General features: G+C 39.0%; 2 protein-coding genes and 1 non-coding gene across 3 annotated transcripts in view; 1 reads left to right on the top strand and 2 right to left on the bottom strand.

Moving 5' to 3' along the window:
* Positions 1 to 181: 181 nt before the first annotated feature.
* CHOp24 (transmembrane p24 trafficking protein CHOp24) lies at positions 182 to 8518 on the bottom strand. Its single transcript, XM_067158807.2, has 3 exons — positions 8113 to 8518; positions 7775 to 8029; positions 182 to 732 (listed from the first exon to the last, which is right to left on the bottom strand). The coding sequence occupies exons 1-3, from the start codon at positions 8243 to 8245 to the stop codon at positions 500 to 502; spliced, it is 621 nt and encodes a 206-aa protein (XP_067014908.1). The 5' UTR covers positions 8246 to 8518; the 3' UTR covers positions 182 to 499.
* A 216-nt stretch (positions 8519 to 8734) lies between these two features.
* TRNAH-GUG (transfer RNA histidin (anticodon GUG)) lies at positions 8735 to 8806 on the bottom strand. The gene has a single exon. It is a non-coding gene; the product is annotated as a tRNA-His (tRNA).
* Positions 8807 to 9066: 260 nt separating this feature from the next.
* Positions 9067 to 22587, top strand: part of 14-3-3epsilon (tyrosine 3-monooxygenase/tryptophan 5-monooxygenase activation protein epsilon) — a 132826-nt gene continuing 119305 nt past the window's right edge. Inside the window, exon 1 of the mRNA XM_067158806.2 lies at positions 9067 to 9224. Within this exon, the coding sequence (XP_067014907.1) occupies positions 9161 to 9224 (64 nt within the window). The 5' untranslated portion in view covers positions 9067 to 9160. The remainder of the gene's footprint in view (positions 9225 to 22587) is intronic.

The raw sequence follows: 22587 nt of genomic DNA, 5'->3' as shown, positions 1-22587 counted from the left end.
AATGATGAATGTACAAATTAAAATGCTAAATATCTGATTTCAAAACTATAAAAATCATCACCCCAAGTCATGACTAACGGCGAGTTGTATTCTTTTTCAGAAAACATGATAATTACATTAAAGAGTGCAGGGAATTTATTTTAAGGTAAGTTTGGTTTTGTTCAGAACAAGTTTTGCACCCTTCAATCCATACTCAACTTTATTTTAGAAAACAATGAAAATATCTTAACAATTGTTTAAAGATATGCCTCGTTCAGTTAAGCTAACATAAAGCTTCACCACGAGGAAGTTTGCTTAAATATCTACAATACATAAATTTATTCCAAACAAAAAGTTATTTCACACCTGGTCATACAAAATGAACATTTATATATTTTTATGAGTAAAATGTTTACATACTGTACAAAAAATGGAGATGAATTTGATAACATTTCACTAAGATAGTCACAAAGCATTTAAGATCATTCAATCTTTCTCTCTCACACACTAACACACTCATTTAGACAACTCGTCGAACTTCAAAGAACCTCTTGAGGTAGTACACTTGTCCCATTGTCATAGCCACTAGGACAAGGGCTTCGAAAAAGGCCCACATCACCACACGGGAATTAGTACTCTCGTTGATGCTACGATGTATTCTGTCACGAACTTGCATGTATTCCTGTTCATGTTTGACTCCAGTCAAAGTGGTGGACAACTCCTTGATCATGTCCTTCAGTTTATTATGGTCATCTGGAACAGAATCAAACACAAATTTCACGTAGACTGGATTGTAAGAGTACAACTCCCTTCGGAGCTTCATCCCAAATTCTATCCAGAAAGCCAATTACAAAATCACTTTATTTATTTATTTATCATATGGCAAGTATACAAAAAAATGTACAATATATAATAAAGACAAGAATGTTGGTAGCATTCACATTTACAAGTCGATGTCCAGTTGTTGTAGCCGGTCTAAGAAGGGAGGTGTACTGGGAAGGGGCTCCACAGTCGTAGCCTCAAGTCCCCACTTATGTAGCAAAGCATTACATCTAGTATGGCCTGTTCTCAAACAAATGAGTTTAGTCCACTGGTGTCTCCTCAGGTGAAATCCTGGGAGTCCAGTTGTGGGGTCACGGATGCCTTGGTGTTTCACAGGTGCAGAATTCTACTTTTGACACCATTTTTTCTGGATATTGAAGCCAGTTATGTCATGCCGCATTGGGCTTCTTGATTTAAGACGAAAAGAGGGTAGGTCATTAAGGACCTCAAGGATTGGGAGATCCTGTGGATGATTAGGACGATGTAACTGTCTCCACTCAGGTATAGTTGCTTCCTGCCGCCTCAGTTCTGGAGCTAGTATGTTAGTGATAGTATGCAGCCATGGGATTGGTGTGGAATTTAGTGTGCTAGTTATGATTCTCATACATTCATTCAGATGGATGTTAATCTTTTCTTGTATGAGCGCTACGTTGCCACACCGGGGCAAAATATTCAGCCACTCAATAAACCATAGTGAGGGAGGCAGTGTGTAGTGAATGCATCAACTCCCCATGTAGCCCCAGCCAGTTTTTTCACAATGTTGTTCCATGACTTGGGTTTCTGACATGTTTTCAAGGTGTTTTTTGCATGTTAAAGAATGGTCTAAGGTGATGGCAAAAAACTTAGGTTTGAAATAATGTTTAACTCTTGGTTGGTAGAACTCAATGTTGAGCTTTTGGTGAGCTATTTGATTACACAGATGGAATGAACATACTTCTGTCTTGGCTATATTTGAACAAAGTCTCCACTTCATGTAGTATGCGTTCAAGGTTTCTAAATCTCATTAGAAAAAATGCTTTCCCCTTCTTCTAATGTGACAGTCTGGACAGCAATAGCCAAGTCACAGAATCACTAAATGTTTAGTGCAAAACAGTCTTTCCTATGCATTCATTTAAGAACACCTGGATGTTTAAAGGCTCATTTTGTAGGTTTATATCAATGAAACTATTTGTTCCAAGACTTTCCTCCGCTTTTAGCATCAACTAGAGCAGGGGTGCAGAAAATGTGTTCTCTGAACTGAGGAGCCAGCCCAAAAGTTTAGGAGCCAGCAAGAATCCTACCAACCTGATACCTATAAATAACAGAAGGGCGCTACTTAGCGTTGATCGCGATATTACTTTTTTCTAATCTTAACATTTAAACTGTCCAGAAATATTACATCTAAAGAGCTATAGTAGGACTATTGTTTATTATATTGTTGGATGAAATCAAAAACATGTAAAACAGAGTATCATTAGTGATAAAGTGAATGCTTTGGTATTTGCAGATGATGCGGTGATTTGGGGAAATGGAGAAAAGGAAGTACAAAGGAGATTGGACATTTCGAATGAAAATCTGGAGTTTGGAAAAGTAATTAGTAAAAAGAAAACTGTAGTCATGCACTGTGGAAAAGAGAAAAAGAGTGAACATAGAACGGTTAGAGAATGTAAAACAGTTCACATATCTGGGTAGCATTATCAATGGAAGTAATGAAATCAAACCTGAAATTAATAACAGATTAAGTAAAGGTACAACATTTTATCATCAAGTCAGAGAGCTTTTATGGGATGATAAACTACCCAAGAGGACAAAATTAACATTATATAAACAGTATTTCATACCAATTGTAACATACGGACGAGAAATACTGGTAACTAATAAGAGACAAGATAGTAAGACCCAAGCAGTAGAAATGAAATTTTAAGAACATCGGTTAAAAAGAAGAGACAGAATTCAAAATATTAAAATCAGAGAAGAGCTAAATATAGAACCGTTAGTACAGAACATACAGAAGCAAGACGAGATGGTCCGGACATGAAAAAGGAATGGGTAGCAAGAAGGGAATTAGAAAGAGAAGGGAAAGAGACCAGTTGGAAGACTGAGAAGAAGGTGGATGTATCAGATTTGGAAGGACATTAGAGACGCTGGATTGGATGTGACGGAAGTAATGGAGCAGGAAAAGTGGAAGGACAGAAAGGACTGGAGGAGGCCTGCTACGATATATTGTGGCGTTACTTAAAATGTTGAATACAAAAGAAGTATATGTACGATTTCACTTGAACTTTGCAAATATGAAGCACACTGTAGAAACACGCAGTGAGTGAAAATGCGGAAAGCTACCCCTGCATGTTCCGGAAGACGTGGTCTACCATGACGCGGAGAAATTTAGAATTTAAATTGCTCCGTAAAATGCTAATTTTTTAAAATGTAAAAGGCACTTTTGAATTAAAAGTGTGAATTTCGGTAATGGGACAGACATTGTTCTTTGAACTACGAATTATCTGCATTTTGAATTAAACAATTTGAATAACATGCAAAACCGTACCTCATGTTTCCGGGAACAAGAGCTTCTTCGAATTACATGGGATTTTGAATTATCGAGGTTCTACTGTATTAAGTTTATGGAATCTGCGATGGGCATGTTCTGTATGAATTTGGAAAAATCTGTTACTGAGCATATTTTTTATTAGGGTGAGAATTTTAAGACATGGTATAGCTCTGATGAGTTTCAGGAAAAGCCCTTCTTTCCAAATGGTGTCATAATCATTGCATTACATTACAGAAAACCTTCGTTCACTCCCACAACCATAAAACAAAATTCTCTTCACCCACAGTCACACAAACAAGCCTCATTTTACAGTTTTAGTGTACAGAGCGCTAAAAATTCCCATTCTAATCTAGAACTTCATTTCCGTATTGACGAATTACACAATTAAAAATAGGAAAGAATTTCCACCAATCAATACTTGTTTTTTTATTGCTTATATTAAGCTACAGGACCGGTTTCGACCCCATATACAAGGTCATCTTCAGCTGAACCATGAATACATATTTATATGATGAAGCTTTGATTAAATTGCATTGTCAAAGGAATGTTGTATGATGATGTGCATTTAGTCACATACAAATGGGGCATGTCTTATCGTGAATTGGCATATATGTCAGTATGTACAATATTGCAACTGTATGTCTAAAATATTATGTTGAGGTCCTAAAATTAGTGTATAAAACATATCTTCACTTAAACTAACTTATATATATATATATATGTACAAGATAAAATACAATATATAAAAAAACATTTCGTGCACACGAACATTCGTATCTTGCTTGTTGGTCAATTCATCAACTCTCGTATTTAAGTCCCATTTACATTTGTACACTCAGCTGCTGTTCTTGGAGTTTAAAAGATATGGTTGTAAAATTGCATGAGTAAAAGATTAGTCTTCATGTGTGTAGTGTCTACACTACAAGCTCGCACGTCAAACGCAACTCGGCTACACCAACAATAATAAACATAACACCATTGCACAGCTACAAATGGGAAAGGAGCCATTACTTTGAACCCAATTTTACGGACGCCACAGGACAACAAGATTTGATTCTAACATAAGGCAACATACATAGCAGGCTGAACATATTTTAGCCGAATTTTATCCATACATCTGGCAACCTTATCTTTTTTAAAATTGGAAAGTATTTATTTTATATGACTGATGATGCCCCACAGAAGGGGCGAAACATGTCTCAACTATTTTAACGATGTTTAACTAATACGTTACCATCTTGTACTGTATTGAATAGGTTGAAGTTAAAATAAATTTCTTATATTACATTAAGGTGTCATAATCAGCCATGAAATCAAGGAACACAGATTTTTCGTTTTCCTCTCGAATCCTGCTTCAAGGAAAGCGAGAACCTGATCACCGCAGTCTCTACCATGCCAGAAACCAACTTGCTCAAGTGGAATGAGGTGTTCAATTGCAGGAGATATTCTATTGAGGATCAGTCTTTCTATAAGCTTATATGTAACACTTAGTAGAGCTATGGGTCTATAGCGTTGAGGTGATTTGGGATCTTTGCCTGGTTTCAAGATAGCAATAATTTTAGCTGTTTCGAATACAGGAGACAGGCGGCCCGATTGCAGAACATCACTGAAGAAAGACGCAAGCCAACGTTTGGTTGCTGGACCACAGTTCTTTTGTAAGTTCAGGGTATATGCAATCAAGTCCTGCAGCTTTACCATTTCTGAGTGTATTCAAACCTCTTTGCACTTCTTCTGAAGAAAATTGACTTGTATACTGGTCATTTGGCTGGCTGTCTTCTTTTCTCTGCTTTAGTTCCGATTTAACCTGCTTGGTGAATTTCTTATCCCCTGAAATCCACGATGTTAAGACGAGGTGATTAGCTATGGTTTCCATGGCAATATAGCACAACGGTTAACATTAATTGAGGAGTGATTTCTTGATGGTGTGGGAGTTGGATTGAGGTTGCGGATAACAGACCATGCTTTTCTGCCGGAATGTGTGAAGTTAAGATCCCTTACAGTTGTTACCCACTTCTCTCTTCTAGCATTATCTAAGGATTTGAGGTGTTTGATTGCTTTCTCTTGACTACATTCGTCCTCATATTCAGTGGACAAGCGACTGGTTTCCTCATTCCAACCTGAAATGTAATCCTTCCGATAGCCTTGAGGAATGGTTCTTTTTGCAGCAGATTTTATTAGTCCAACAAATCTACTGTAATTTTCTGAAGTTGTAGCTATCCATCTAATATTGGCAGCTGTGTGCAATGCATAAGCACTCCAATCAGCTTTTTGATGAGGTTTGGGTATAGACCTAATGACAAGTATCTGCAGGCCAATTTTGTACAATATGGGTCTATGTTAACTTCGAGGGAAAATTTTCAGTACCTGCCTGTGTATTGGGGAAGTTGTCATGAAACTGGAAGAAACAAAACACAGATCAGGTGAATAGTCTTTGGCCAGAGTGGAATGTCCCTATGTCCTTAGCATCACAGACTAGCTTAAGGTCTCTCTTGTCCATCCATTCAAGCAGTCTATCACCATTCTCATCGAATCCCCATAAATTGTACTGGCTGTTGAAGTCTCCAATGATCATGTTATTTTCTGTAGGTACCAGCACGATGGGATCTGGCCAATTGACCGTGAATGGCTTATATACATTAGTTATCGCAACATTCTGCACTTGTATAGATGAGGAGAAGAAAGTTTGATTCACAGCATTTTCAAGTACATCATAGTTCACTATATCTTTCCTGACCAAAGTGGCAATGCCATATTTAGGATGATTCACTGCCGTTGCTAATTGGTATCTAGGAATTTTACCCCTACAGTTCAGTTGAAAGTCATCTTCTGTATGAGTTTCCTGAAGCACAACTATATCCATAAGAGTGATCCAGACGGATTTTGGATAAGAATTCACTTTTTGCCTTACTGATTCCTTCGATGTTAAGTTGGCAGATTGTTAACTGAGGGCCGAAGGTTTGGGTCTGGAAATGCGAGTCCTCAGGACTGTTTTTATTATTTAAATTGATCTCTCTATTGTCATAACCGTGAGGCCCTGTACAGCAGTACGGCGGCATCTTATTGTTGTTATTGCTCTATTAGCACCACCCAGAGAACACATGTAGAGTACTTTAAGGTTAAACCTACGGACGTTGAGCAACGTTGTCCCCTGGAAATAGAACTGAAGGATACGAAAGGGCGATTGGTAAAATGTGGGGAAGATATGGAAGCTAATAGGAATGGGAAGTGTTTGCTGGATTTCTGTGCTAGTATGGGTTTAGCAGTTACGAATACATTCTTCAAGCATAAGGCTATTCACCGCTACACATGGGAGGGTCCATAATAGATTATATCTTACCCAATTTTGAATTCAAAATCGGTTAGGAATGTAAGGATTTTTCAGGGATTTTTCGATGATACAGACCACTATCTGATCTGCAGTGAACTAAGTATCTCTAGGCCTAGGATATAGGAAGTGAAAAGCCATTGGTTTGGATTGGTTAGACCATTGGTCAGTGACAAAGCCATTGGTCTGGATCAAGCAAAGGGGGTCTTGGGGCGTAAGCCCCCAGGTTAGAAGCCGCGAAGCGGCCCTAGGCCTCTAGTATCCCGCTTGACACCTCCATTGGTCTGGGCAGTTTTGTATTTCTTGTGCGCGGGTTGGTAACAGAATTCATTTACTTCATTGCTACGAGTGACGTCATATCCCACTGTGTCTCACCCAATCAAAATGCTGAAACGTAGTTAGGCGATGGACTATGGCGCGCGATAAGTTGTATTAGGTTATAAAAGCAAAATTACTTCTGGGGGACGGCGGGTGGATTCTTAACTGTCGCAGTGAACACATCTCTCCTCTACAAGGTATTCCACTAAAGATTTCCAACATATTACATCCTTATCATGCTATAAAAGTAATGTAACCCTTACTGAATTTCTACCGCTTGGTTTATGTAGCTGTAAGCTTGAAGTTGGAAAATGGTGGTTTCAAACTCTTCTAACAGGCTGTCTGAACTTTCAAATCATGCAATCACTAGAGGTATACTTAAATAAAGACCATGGCTGTTACATTCCCATTCCTTTCTTGTCGTATCACCTAAAGCTCACCAGTGATAGTGCAACGATAAAGAGGTACCATTAATAATAGTGGTAATAAAATGTCATTTTAAATATTAACTTCCAATAATTTTTCAAAACTATCTGTTTATGTGTCATAAATGCATCACTAGTCATGGTAATTGATAAGACAGGAAAATCTTCCTTGTCATCAGCTCCATCAGGTAGACTACTATCGAATCATGATTTCCCTACCAGTGTGTTTCCAAAGTATTTGTTTCTTCAGTGTATGGAGGTCTACATTTCTAGCTCAGACATGAAATTACACCTCCGCTTTACAACACAACAGGATATCCTTTTAAATCTTATGAAAAGACAAGTTAAAATATACAAGGGAAAAAAATCAGTTATCACCTGTTTGTCCTTGAGCATCACCTCCAGCTGGATCTTTTGGTGCCTCCCCAATATCCATATTGAACATTACTACCTTGGGCGTCATTGTAGACATTTTGTTACTAAAACAATACGTGTATACGCCCGCCATATGTGCAGCAAAAGTGTATTTGCCGCTGGTTTCCCGCTCACCCTGATAAATTATTTTTCCATCTGGTCCAACTATCTTCACATCAATGTCAAGAAATCCTCCTTCCGCAATTTCAAACATCAAACCTGGAAGCGAGAATCACGTCATAGTTATTGCAGTGCCGTCATACATAAACAATCCATAACCTTACTTCACCATGAGAACTTACCCATTTTGGTCCCAGATTCAACTTTGTCGAAGAAACATTCCTCAGCATGGGCATCTACTGTGATGAAGTAACACTGCCCAAAATTAAAACACGACAATAATGCTAACAGCAACGCTATATAATGAGAAGTCATCCTGAAATCTTCGGATGTTCGATATGTTGTCACTACCTCGACATGCAATTGCGGCCACGTAAGTTGACTTCGTTCCAAACCTACATGCACTCCAACGCTGACACAACTAATCAGATTTTGAGAGTAATTTCTACAGAAATGAACATGAGAATCGGAACCGTCATAAAGATCATTAAGGAAATACAAAATTTAAACACTATTGTGTCATTCTTTGTTCATGTCATTGAGGTGGTTAAAGAGGGATTTTTTTTTTCTTTTCTTTCCCTCACTATTTACCTCCGCAGAAACAAACGACATTTTCATCAAAGTACGAATAAACGCCAGCAGATGGAAGTACAGGTCTTTGCTCTGTGAACCGACTTTTCAAAATATATTATTACCCTAATAGCGGCGAATTTAAGAATACTGTCATTAGGCGGGTTCAAGTTAATTATAATCTTTTTGAGAAAAGGGGTAAAAAAGTCCTCAGCCGCCAATGACCAACGTCATTGCCGTGACCAGGATTCGAACCTGGGTTATTGCGGCCACAACGCAATGTCCTAACCACTAGACGATCACGGCTATTCGAGGACATTGCTGACTGGTTGCTAAAAGCGTAATTCAACACACACATGGCCGTTTGTTCTCCACCATTTTTTGTATCTTATTCTAATTTGCTTAACGAAATACTCTAATTTTTTTTTCCAGGATTATATTGGAAATAAGACTCGCATGACATTATATCCTTTAAGTCTTGTTTTGCTTTAAGCAGTAACACCGCAGTTACGTCTCTGACGTAATTGGCGGAAGGACACAACGGACAAGCGCATTTCTTATTGACGCACTATTTTCAGTGTTGGCGGGCGCGGCCATCTTAGTTATCCGTATAATAGTGGTCGTCTTGTACATTGCGTGTGAAATCCTAGTTCATCCGTCATGTCGGAAAGAGAGGATAATGTATACAAAGCCAAATTGGCCGAGCAAGCTGAGAGATATGATGGTAAGTACATATGAAACCTGGTACTTTGACAGTTTGGGAAATACAAGCTTTTCAAAAGAGCCGACTTATCTTCGAATGATTGACGCTGCCACTGACCGTATGACAGTTTTAGACGTTGAAATGGGGAGCTTTAGCCTATAAATTGAAGTTATATCATTGGACTTTTCTTCATTTACCAAGTTTTGATCACTCCTGTGAAACGGACAGGCTTTATTCCGGCATTCTTTCTGTGGAAATGAACTTTGATAGAAATTGATCACGAGCAGGGCAAGGCCCAAGGATCGATGCGTCATCACTAGAATTGCTGCTTTCCATCGAGAGGCTTTCCTTTATTTGACTTTAGGAAGCATGTATTTTATGTGTAAGGTTGCTTGCTGACTTGATACAGATCGTTTAACTTTTACTGGTAACTTCTTGGTCACCTATAAACTTTGATAGCTTATCAGGCACGGGTTGGTATCTTGAGTAGCTTAAAACTGTTATGTCGTTTCATTGGCAGTTATATTTTGCACAATCGGAAGAATAAAGGTTCACTGTGGTAAAACTCAACAAGTGGAGAGTGGGAGTGGTCCCAGTTGGTCAATAAACTAGCCGTTACATAGTTGCCATTTTCTAATTTTATTACCGGGGAGTGGTGTTATTTATATATTATCTGAAAGGCATTGTTACGCATTAATTTCCTTTCATACTGTCTTAGTTCGTAATGCCCGTGCACATATTATCTCTTACATATGATTCAGTGTGGTGGTACTATGCGATTTAAAGGGTAGTATGAAGGGGAAGGGGGTAGAAATGACATCATATCCTGTGCGAGCAGGCACAGTACAGGCCAGGCGCCAGCAAGACTAGGGGCAAACAATTTGTTGCTATGGTGACTGGACTGGGGGAGTATTGATCTGCCTCAGCAATGCTCTACCCTCCTCTCCCTGCTGTTCAGTCATCCCTCTCACCCTCCCAGTGGCCTGGCTGGATAGCTCTAGCCAACCCAGAAAACCTATCACCCCCCTATATAATAGTTTTGCTTATGTCTCGTAACACCCCGTTTCACTTCAGCAGTGCATGGATTTAAAGTCTATGAAATACATTCTACACTGGTAATGTCTTCTCTACTCATCTGCAGTCTCTCTCCCCCTTTTCTCCCCTCTCCTCTATTATGTCTTGTTAAGAAAATCAATATGCATTACTATATTTGAGTTTACTATCGTTGGTGCCTGCCTCTGCCTGATTTATTGACTGTGCTTTAATGCGCCTTGCCCAATAAGAGAGCAGGTCATGTGCAAAGACATGGAATGCAGGATGTTCATTTAAGCATGAAGTTAATAATCCTTTGAGCTCGTAGCTGGGTTAATTTTAGCTGTAACAGAACTAAGGAGACACACGTGTAGGTTTCTTTACTGATTAAAGGATATTCTCCATAGGAAATTATTCAAGAATCTTGCTCAGACACGGTCTTTACGCCCTGGTTACTGAAATATATTTTAAAGATAGTTGTTTGAAATATAGGGTGTATTATTAGATGAGATTGTTGGCATTGACTTACAGAAATCGTTTGTATAAAATAGTATGTGATAGTATCATTCATCCTATCCTATATTTTTTAGGTCGACTAAATAGTTCCTGACCCAGTCTATGTATATAAAATCCTTTCTCTCTATTATTCAGTCATATTGAGAAAATGAGATTGTTTCAACAGCTGAAATTGGTACCAGTTATAAATTTTTTCTTGACAAGAGAACTTCAATGATTTAAAAAAAATATATTTCTATCAGGAAACTTCTCATTCGGCATGATGTAGGTTCACAGCTATATCAATCAGTACAAGGTCAAACTACGTACATTCTGACTCCTATTGCTTTCCCCAGGTATATTGAGAAAACGGGAACATTTGAGATACTTGGTACCAGATATCATCCCCGCTATGGCAGACTATCGAAAGTGACGAACTGGGGAACCTGTAGTTCTAAAGTTTTGGTCTAGATTTTATTATTTATATATATTTACCCTGTGACAAAGTCTCGCATCTACAGCTCGTTCTGTATGGCTAACACACAGAACCAATCATTAAATATAAAAATTGATTTGACATGAGTAATCAAAACGTCTTTCAGCTCTCCTAATTTTTTTACATTTTGCATATCTTTGTTAGTTTGCCAGGGAGGGGGGACAAATGTATTACAAGAACATTGCAGTGATGACAATCATAAACTGTTTAGTGAAAAATACTGTCTTGCAGTAAAATTAGTGTGCCCTTTTTCCATTTTGGAGTATGAAAACACATTGCTTGGTGGCCATGATTGTTAAGGTGTGAAGTCTGTATGGTCCGACACCGTGGTTAGCCACTTCAAGTTCTGTTCGTTGAAATTTTTTTACCATCGAAATGTTGGCTTGCCAGGTACGGTACAATTTCTGATCACTAGATTGTGTGCCAAAAGCCTGGATTACATTCCAAATCTCTTTACTGTGCTCATGTGGAGTGAGAGCGTATGACACTGTTGATTTTGATTCATCCACTGGATAGTGGCGTGCACTCTTGAGCAGACCCCCTTGGTGCTATTCGACAGGAGTAGGCTATGTTCTGGCACCGGGTTTCATCCTCTCCCTCCCTACTATTATATATCACATTCATTTCATCTCTTTTAACTCATCTGGTGAGGTTTATGCCGGGAAGGGCATCCAGTCATAAAAACTATGAAGACTAGTCTCGCTTCATATCCAACCCTGCAGAGAAACGGGACAAGGGTTGGACACGAAAGTATGAAATAGGGCACCTTCCACTGAGTTTGAGGAATGGTATCCTAACATGTTTATTTTGGTTGCTTCGTTCTAGGTGTTTCTGTGGTAGATATGATTCGGCTCAGATGGAATTTCGTATGCTTGGTTCTTTTCACAACAAAATGTCTCATTCCACAAAGTGAGATTGTCATTTTGTTGTAAATAATGTCACGTCTTGGCACAAGACTGAACAAAGTTCTACTCTCTGCTTTCAGGTTTTCGCATATTGAATGTGATAAGACTGACGACAATCGTTAATGCTTCTTGTTCATTGCAATGAGGTTGTCATTTTGATGAAAGTCCCAACATTATCATCTAATGTCATTAGGCTGAACGAAGTCCTGCTGCCTGCTAGGGTGTGTTTGCATTACAGAGAGCAGTATTAGCAAATGACAATAATTCAGTATTTATTTTAATAATGTTCTGTGCATTTGTGTGGGTAGAAATTCAGATTCTCAGCTTCAGAAGAAATTTATTCCAAGAATAGATTTAGCCAGCGCTTCTTTTCTTCCGATACACAGTACTGGCACCTTCTTTTCTCAAGTTCAAAAAAAATGATTTACTGAATGAGAAATTTATCATAAATATTCCAGCAGATTTTCAGTTTTGATTCTCATTAGTTGGTACGGTGTTGGAGAAAGCTTCTTAGAGTTCCGTGGACTGCGAAGAGATCTAATAAGTCCATATTACAGGAAATAAACCCAGGCTGTTTACTGGAAGGTCAAATACTCGGACAAAAACTAAAGTAGGTACTTCAGTCATAGTATGAGAAAACATGATTCACTGGAAAAGACCTTAATGCTGGGGAAGACTGATGGTAACAGGAGAAGAGGGCGACAACGGATGAGGTGGAATGATGGCATCAAGGAAGCCACGGCTCTCAATTTAGAAAGACTTCGGAAAATGGTATACGACAGGAAGAAATAGTGCAGTTTGGTCTATGGGGTCACGGAGAGTCGAAAGAGACTAAACGACTAACAACAAAAAGTTGGTAGGGTGCTTAAATGTTTCATAGGCTTCATAGGTTGGTAACACAGCCGGAAAGGGAATTTCTGTTCATTTCCGATTATTTCTAGCATTAGATAATTGGTTCCAGTTTTGAATTACTCTACAGTAAGTTAAGTGCAGTCATTGTTCGAAATGAATACAACACATAGCTTTCTTCTCCTGCCGGGCTGAGTGGCTCGGACGGTTGAGGCGCTGGCCTTCTAACCCACACTTGGCAGGTTCGATCCTGGGTCAGTCCAGTGGTATTTGAAGGTGCTCAAACACGTCAGCCTCGTGTCGGTAGATTTACTGACGCTTAAAATAACTCCTGCGGGACTAAATTCTGGCACCTCGGCGTCTCCGGAAACCGTTAGTTAGCGGTACGTAAAGCCAATAACATCTTTTTTCTTCCGAGTAAAATAAGGAAGGCTGAAGAGGTAGAAATTGTAAAGTCTACTTGTGATCCTCTAAAATACAAAACTAACACTGACAATTCAGGTGGTTGAAGAGGATCACAAAAACCTGGAGATCTATGGGGTCAAAAGGAAGCAGATTCTGATAAAGAATAGCCAGAATATGGAGCAGTTTTGTGAAAAGAATGGCTTCTGCATGGTAGAGGCGTGGGGAGGAGTGAATGGGGACGAGTGTATATTGGACTGATTGCTTTATTAATACAGGTATAAGGAGTGTATGTTAAAAGTGTGGAAGTTGCTGTAATAGGACCTACATGGTGAATACCGGCATCTTTTCTCCCAGAAAAAGAGCACTGGGTTTAGAGGTGTGAATCCTGGTATTGTTGGGAGATCAGAAGAATGCACGTGCCCGGTGAGGAACGGGGCGAAGGGGTTTTCACCAGCAGAGCCAGTGACGCAATGGTTACTATAGAAACTCCGCTACTACCCAGACGACTTTATATTGTCTTCTACTGGCAGCTCTTCGCTCTTGTCAGTTGTAATCCAGCAAACTGCGAAGTGTGAGTCAATGTTTTTGTGTAGCAGATAAGAGCAGATTGAGCCGATGTGTCTGGGCAGAACAGGAAGTTCGTGCTTGCAGGCCACATTCCTCACTCTTGCATTCTTCTAATCTCTACAGAGTAGGGCCTATAACATTCATTCTTAAATGGAGGAAGTTTCCTCTAATTTTTATGCTGTCACAGTGAATGTGCCACCAGGACAAACTTGAAAGTTGGGATGAATCTCCCCTCAAGTGTTTTGGTCAGTGGTATCTAGCTTTTCTTAAGAGAATGCAGACCCATAGACATCAAAGTAAATCTCAGAGCTTCAGCTGCACTGAATATGGTTTGTAAGGTAATGCTACGATATCTATTTTGATTCCATTCAAATGACTTGCAAAAGCTGGAAAGTGTAACTTTTGTTCATAAATATAAGTCCATATAGAATTTCTAATTAGTTTATTGATAGTAATTTTGACTTTTGAAGACAGGCTTACGTACTCGTTCCTCATAATTTACAAACAGCACAGTAGTCTAGTAGACCTAAATATTAATCTCTGCATTTCCCTCAGTTTAATATGTGTTAAGAAAGTAGCGCAACAGGTTTCCAACCAAAATTTAACTTACCGTTGAACCAGGGAAACTTGCATGTTGTAATAGAACGGATTGCAGGAGAGTTATGTCACTGCAGTGTTGCATTCAACGGATAGCTTCATTACACCCAAGCAAGTGGGTTGACCTATAGTCCTTTCCGTGTAATGACGTACCCTAAGGGTGCAACCTTACCCTTTCTCCCCTGTAATATTAAGATATTGATTTATAGTGACTTTTCTTGCTGTTGGGTATTTTTCAGTGTCGGTAACCATACAGTTTAGGGACCCTACTTGCCGATACGACGTCTTACATTAACCGTTAATCTGGCACGTTGGCAACGTTCAGTCACTGTTCTAGCGTGAATTGCGTGTTGCCACCGCATCGCCGTTAAAGTCACTAGTGATACATTTGCGAGAATATTTAAAGCATATTTTCTTTTTCTGTGGGATTGTAAATCTATTTGGCTAATACCAGGTAAGTAGGATTGTGGCATGTTCGGATAATGCATTTAATAACATTGTTTGTGTGAAATGATTAAAGTGCTCAAATACGTCAGTCTCATGTCTAGATCTACCGGTACATGAAATAACTCTTGCGGGACGAAATTTTGGCAGTATAACTTATAACATTATTATTTTCAAATCCGCAGTGAACTTGAAAGCTGACCTAATTTCTGTTCACGGAGCTTGGCACATTAGTATTCCTATATGTTTCCTGATAAGCTTGAAGATATAACCAGCCTGCAGGCTGAAAATATGCCCAATAATCTCTCTCCTTACTGGTTACCGGTATTAAAGAGAGAAGGAAATATTTGCGCAAAAGAAAGGAAAGTCATTGGATGTCTGGAACTTTCGAAAATCACACTGCAAAGACTTATTAAATAAATTGCATCGTTTAACACGCCCCTCTTTTCAAGAATATGGTTATAGTACGCCTACTGTATATCAAAATAAAGACAGATAATTTAAGTGAGAAAGTGTGTTTATTTCCTTAATTCCTCATTGAGGAGATATTCATAATTATCTTGATTTATTTCATCTTATCTTTTATCATTTACTAGGGTAGGGAAACATTCATTATTGGTGTTTACATTGAGGTTAGTTTGTTATGGTTATGTCTGATGATTTTAATATGTAACCAGGCAGGTTGGCAGCAGTGATCAGCCATTACAAAAAAGAAAAAAGAAGAGCATCGGGCGGCGATATTTACTTTCTGGGGTATTTCCTTACGTGGCAATTACTATACAGCAATACAGAAGGTGCTTTAAACAGTGGGCAAATGTTTTAAAATAGATTGATCAGGGGAAAATATGGAGTAGTTGAGCTTTTGATGCATGGTCTTGAAATCTCAGAAGTTAAGATTACGTTTTCCTTTATCTGACTTCTTGGGGATACTACACGAAAGGAAATTAATGTACAGCAAAGGTATAAAATTCCCCATCAGCACGAGTTCAGGGATGGGAATCTTTGAAATCCTACGATACAGGGGAATGAGATGTGGGTTTAACTTCATTAATAGTAGAGGAGATGAAGTGCATAATTTAAGAAGCAGAGTCCAATAAGTTTTACCTTGTATTACATGTAGGAGAGAAGAGTGTTTAGTGTCATTGTTGGGGACCCACCAACCTACCCTAAATTTGATCTTTACTTTTATAGTAGAACATCGCTAAATGGAGATAGCGCAGATTAGCTGCATGAAGAAACTATTAGCTGAAGTTATTCAGTAGCGTGTCACCCCATAAATCTGACAATATTTCATTGCCAGAACACTAAAAGCATGTGAATTGTTTTTGTGTGTGTGTTCATTATTAGGTAAGGTTTTCATAGCAGAGGTCAGAGACAGGGGTTTTGTTCTGGGAGATATTAGGTCATGTAATGTTATCAGCTGACGCGTTTCGATCCTGCAACCTGCTCTGAAGACTATCCTGGTCGCAGGATCGAAACGCGTCAGCTGATATTACCCGACCTAATATCCCCAAATAATTGTACAAGAGATGTGTACATTATCTCCAACCCGCACTCTAAAGTATATACAGTATTCACTTTTATAGCGAAATACCAGAATTCTTGCAACATTTTCCATACATATCGAGTGAAAAGCCACTGCCTTTGGCTATTTATTTATTTAACTTATGGGTAGTACATAACTCTATATACAAACCTTCAAAAAATATAACAAACAATATAACACTTCAATCAACCAATCTCTAAAACAGATCACAAATTTAAATCTAAACTGTCCAACCATTGTACAACCCTGTCAGAAGCGCACACGAACTCCTTCAGCTGACCGGAATATGACCTCCTTTGGCTGAAATTGATTAAATGTGGCATTGCTTCCAGAAACCAAGAGAGATTTAATTGCCAACTACGGAATAGTAAAATTCCTATGCTATAGGCCAATGGTCTGACCACAAAACTGACCCTGCCACCCCTGATGTGTTAGTCCAGTAATTTATATACACCCTTATGGTGTTTATTAAGTAGTCTATATCTGTTCTAAGATTGCCATGTGCAAGAAAGAAGTTTTTCCAAACTTCGTTCAGAGGCTGTGAACCTGTAGGAGAAAATCACAGTAAAACTGGACTCTGCATACTACAGCACAAGTTTCTTTATTTTAAGAAGGTAAGTCTCATAAATCTTGTCTCGTATTACTTATAGGAGAGCGGTATGTTCATTGCCAAGACTAGGGACCCACCGTTCTACTTCTGTATAGGCCCAGTATAAAGCATATGACATTTGTCATTCCATCCACATCACCAGTCCCATTGGCTGGAATTCTTAGCAGGAAAATGCTGCTCCCAGAATTCAATACAGTTAGGTGAAATTATAAATCTGTTACGAATAAATTGCTAGAAGTTCTTATTGTTATAAATGCGCCTCACCCAACTGTCATCAACTAGGCTCTTTCACCCATAAATATTTAGTCCTATTGGAATTTGTTACAAGCCAGGTCTGTTTAGACAAATTGATTGTCGCTGAGAAGCATCTTATGTAAAGTTGGTAGCGTGATAGCAGATGTTCAAGCTACTGATTCACTAGCAACATTCTGCAGTATTCTTGGCTGCAGTGCATTTAGTGAACTTCTGCCATAAATCAAGAAGAAAATTGCACTTCATTGTATCAAATATCATGTTGTATTCTGTGATGTTTGCTTTGGTGGTGAGGTTATGTAGTAGTCTGTAGAGGCTGAGATTCTTCGGCCCACCCCAATCTGACTAACCCCAAGCCAGAGAATAGCTTACAGTTTACCATCTGGCCTAGCCTGTTATTCCAAACATTTTATACAAAATGTTTTTATTATTATTTAGTAATTGGACATGTAGATATGCCATAAATTAATTTCTTTTTATCAAGCCTGAGCCTGTGCATATCTCTAATGTATGGGGAATGGAGGATGATAATTATCTGGGAAACAAATGAAGTTCACACTTGAAGGTATGAGAAGGCTTGGAAGCGGAAATTGTTGTAATGGCAACACTTGGTCACAAGTTCGCAGATTAAACATGGTAAGAAAATCAATGTAAATCTTTTATACATCATCCAAAATGGAAACCAGTCCCTATTTTAATTTGTCTGTCTTACACATTAGGGCATATGTTTTGGAAGTCATTCTAGTTAGCATGTCTCGTGCTAGAGTTGATACTCCCTTAGTTGACCAGGTTATGTATTTGTTCTGGATGATTTCTATCGAAAGAGTACTTTTACAAAAATGTAGCTTGCATCCGGGAGATAGGTTCGAATCCCACTATCGGCAGCCCTGAAAATGGTTTTCCGTTTTCACACCAGGCAAATGCTGGGGCTGTACCTTATTTAAGGCCACGGCCGCTTCCTTCCAACTCCGTGTCCTTTCCTATCCCATTGTCGCCATATGACCTATCTGTGTCGGTGCGACGTAAAGCCCCTAGCAAAAAAAAAATGCTGCTAACTTGGGGATGAAAAGACTTGGGAGTAGGGAGACAAGCTGCTCACCTATGATAAGTGGTATGTTCAGTGATGCCATGGGTGACATTGACAGATGAATAAGCTTGAATGGAGTTTTTTAATGAGGAAAGATCATATTAAGATAAAGTTGGAATTAAAGAAGACACATTGGTAGAGAAGGTACTGCACCTCGTATCACATGATCCTGGAAATTGGCCCTTTGGTTGGCCCAAGAAATGGTGGCTTGATTGTCTATGTTCTTGTTCAAAACGATGCACTCAATAGAATCAAGAGGAAATCAGCTTGCAAAACAGCAGACTCTGCTCCAATGCAGGACAAACTCAAAGAAGATGATGAAATTGGGATTAATATTGATTTACAGGAAGAGGCATTGAGGATTGGAATAATTTTCCAAGGGAGATGTTTGATAAATTTCCCATAAATTTAATCCAGATAATTCATAATGGCATGTCTGGGCAAGTTTTACAACAAAATAACATCTGTAGCCCGTTTCTAATCACACATTGAAATAGGGCTCTGTACTTGCCACGGATGCTTCCTTCCCTCTTCCTTGTCTACCCCTTCCGATCTTCCAATCCCCCCCACAAGGACCCTGTTCAGCTTAGCAGGTGAGGCCGTCTGGGCAACATACTGGTTCTCTTTCACAGTTTGTATCCTCCTGACCCAATATCTCACGCTCCAGGACACTGCCGTTGAGGTGGTAGAGGTGGGATCCCTCGGTAAGTCCGAAGGTAAAACCAACCCTGGAGGGTAAACGGGTAAAGAAAGGAAGAATAAATATATGGAAGATGAATACAATCATTCGTCACAGAAAGTATACGTGGGGATTAAAGTGTTGAGGTGACGTGCAGAATGTAAAGTGAGACCAACGCCAAACATTCCTTTATTTACCTGTTGGTGAGGAAAAGGTATAGTGGATATGTTAGATTTATGTCCTATCATTGTGGTGTAAATTTTCATAACCTGTTCATTGCATGGGTGATGTAAAACTTCTTATATATCGAGGGAACCTGCTCATGCACTTGAAAACCGCTTTCAAATACTGCTCGTGTTGTGAATCTCGGTTCATTTAATCGCATGATAGACTTTCCAACACACGTTATCGAGCGCATAATTCAATTTGTTGTGAGTAGGACGTACGTCAGCACACCATTATTCATACCAGCCTTGTGCAGGGGAGGTCACTGTTTCGTATTTTTCAGGCACCAAGAAATCACATTATTTAAGTATTTATATAAACTTGTATTGTGAAAGTAATCGTGGCAAAAACGTTCATCAGACGTATGTCATAATTTTTTAACTGGCAGCCACGCTGTGTGAAATATCGTCTGCAAACGACTCGGGCATAGAAATAGACTGTTCAGCTTGGTCAGTCTTTGCTCCTAGCAATTAACCAATGTTGCCACGCTAACTGAAAAGCAGTATGCTGAAGGCATTGAATCACCTGAATTTACACCCGATGAGCGACAACAATCCAGCAGTTTTGACCTTGCCATCTACGCTCAGAAAACCAAAGTACTTTTGCCAACGTGCACCTGGAACAACTCTTGTAGAATTCGCTATCGCCACTTCACATACGACAGTGGAACAGGTTGATCATTTTTCATACCATGGGAGCATTTTGTCTAAGCAGTGTACTTAGGAACAGGACAGTGGAAACAGACTCTGTGCTGCTCACGTGGAATTTAGACAATTATCCCAGGGAGTTTTCGGAAACAAAGATTGGTAACTGCCCATACCAAACTCGTGGTCTTCCAAGCTGAAGTAATTTCAACACTACTTTGTAGGTGTGGAGCCTATACCTTACATATCTGGCATAATGAAAGCTTGAGCACTTTTATCAGAAGAAAATTTTAATATCAAGTGGGAGGACCATATCACCAATATTGTATAGTTTTAGAGAAAGCAAGTATTGATAGTGTTGAAGTATCAATAAATGGTCATTAGTTAAGATAGGGTGGGCATGTCATCATATGAATGACAGCAGGTTCCTTGTCAAATCATGTATGGTGAATTTTGCTCTGACAAAAGACCCCGAAGTGCCCCCCCTGTTGACCAGTTTAAGGAAGCAATTGAAGAGACTAGTATAAGCCCTCAGACCTGGGAAACACTTGCTGAGGTTCACTTATTTTACTGGCAATCCACCTCCTGCTGTCAAAATTGTTTGGACAAGAAAGGCAGAGACTCAGAAGAGGCCAAACTACAAACTTTGCGAAGCCCAACCACACCCTCCACAGTCTGTAAACTGCAATTTGTGTGGACGCATTTTTTGTGCAAGATTTGGTTTGTTTAGTTATCAGAAGTTTGCACATAAAGTTCATAGTGTGGAGTGGTTATGCAGCAAGATGTGTACTCAAAGACAACTACTGGACCAGATGAGTTGGCCGTGCGGTTAGGGGAGCACAGCTGTGAGCTTGCATCAGGGAGATAGTGGGTTTGAACTCCATCAGCAGATTGACCATCGGCAGTCAGACAGAAGGTGTCACAAGAACAAGCCAGTAGCAAGAGGGGACTCTCAATCCACCAATGTCAACCCTTAAAAGAAGCAAGAAGACCGCGACGACCTTGAAGTCCGTTGTTCAAACCCACACAGTGACTGGCAGCAAAATTTTACATAATTTAATCACCATAAAGCAACATTCAGACAACGGATTATACAATGCTACCAGATTTTTATTCCCAAGGTGACACTCAAGTACATAAAGATTCCAGTGAGGGCATGCGTATTATTAGACTAAACCCAAACCAACCAATGTCATCACAAGTTTTTAAAGCATATCAGTCATGTTTTTATCAAATGTACAATCATTGTAAACTTACCCTCAGCCTTACCCTCGCCCTTACTCTTTTTTTGACAGAGCAAGTGTGTAAAGCTACATGTTTTTTATGTATAGGACATGTAAACACAGTTCACTAGTCGTAACAATTCACATCAGCTTGATGTTTCTACAGAATATATAATACAAAAATATTTTTAGTTAAAACAATTCATGTCACCTTAACCATTTTAAGTATTTTATTATTAAACAAAACCCAGGATACTGACTATTTTGATCTTAGGTAGTAGGAACAGCAGCTGAAGATGCCTTAAAAAAAAAAAAGTGAAACAATAATGTAAAAATATTTATGTAAATCAATAAAAAAATATAATGTATTGAAAAGATGGAGTCTCAAAAACATTCTTTTATACTGACCCATGATGAGATTTACAACTTGTAAGACCTATCTCTGTCGGTGCAATGCAAGAAAAAAAAAAGACAGCTTCTGGTAACGGCCAACAATGACAAGTTCATGGCTATTATAGTTTGTTAACTTCTTTCTTGCTGTCCAACATTGCATGAGCAGAATTAAAACTTCCAGATTACTCTGGGCAAACTATTGGAAGTTGGAATTTCACTGTCAGAATGTTGGCCAACAGGGTAGAGGAGGTGGTGGTATAAAATTTCTAATCACTAGATTGCATGCCAAAAGCCTGGATTAAATTCCAAACCTATCTGCAGTGCCTATGTAGAGTGAGGGCATATGATGCTGTTGGTGATTCGTCTGTCTGATGGAGATATTAAGTCTTGAGCAGACTCCTTGGTGCTATTTGACAGGAGTAGGCTATGTGCTGGCACCAGGTTTCATCCTCTCTCTTCATACTGTCATACATCATGCAATTCATTTCATCTCCTTAACTCCTCTGATGAGGTTGATGTCAGGAAAGGGCATCTGGTGATAAAAATCTGTCACAACAGATCTCGTCTCATACCGAACCCCTTCGAGCAGGGGTCGGCAACCTTTAAAGCATGAAGATCTAGTTAATAAATGAGCCAAGGAAAATTACATTTTAAAAGCCTAAAAACTTATTTATTATGATGATCTTGCTTGAAAAGCAATTGAACTTAGCATAAACATCAGAACTCACCAAAATGGTTTCTTCCTTTTCAATAATATTTGAGAAACTTTAAAGGAGGCAATTGTTGCATTTGATGATAGCTTGTTTTGGGTAGTAAACGACTGAGATTTCAACTTGGTGTTCAAATCCCTAACTTTACTTACTTTTGAATCTGCAGGAAAGTTATCTTTAAAAGATCGGTGAACTGTATTAAAGTGCCTCTTGACATTGCTTTTC

The sequence above is a fragment of the Anabrus simplex genome, chromosome X (assembly GCF_040414725.1).
Source record: "Anabrus simplex isolate iqAnaSimp1 chromosome X, ASM4041472v1, whole genome shotgun sequence".
Taxonomy (NCBI): domain Eukaryota; kingdom Metazoa; phylum Arthropoda; class Insecta; order Orthoptera; family Tettigoniidae; genus Anabrus; species Anabrus simplex.
The sequence above is the reverse complement of the archived record's forward strand: the minus strand, read 5'-3'. Positions and strand labels throughout refer to the sequence as shown.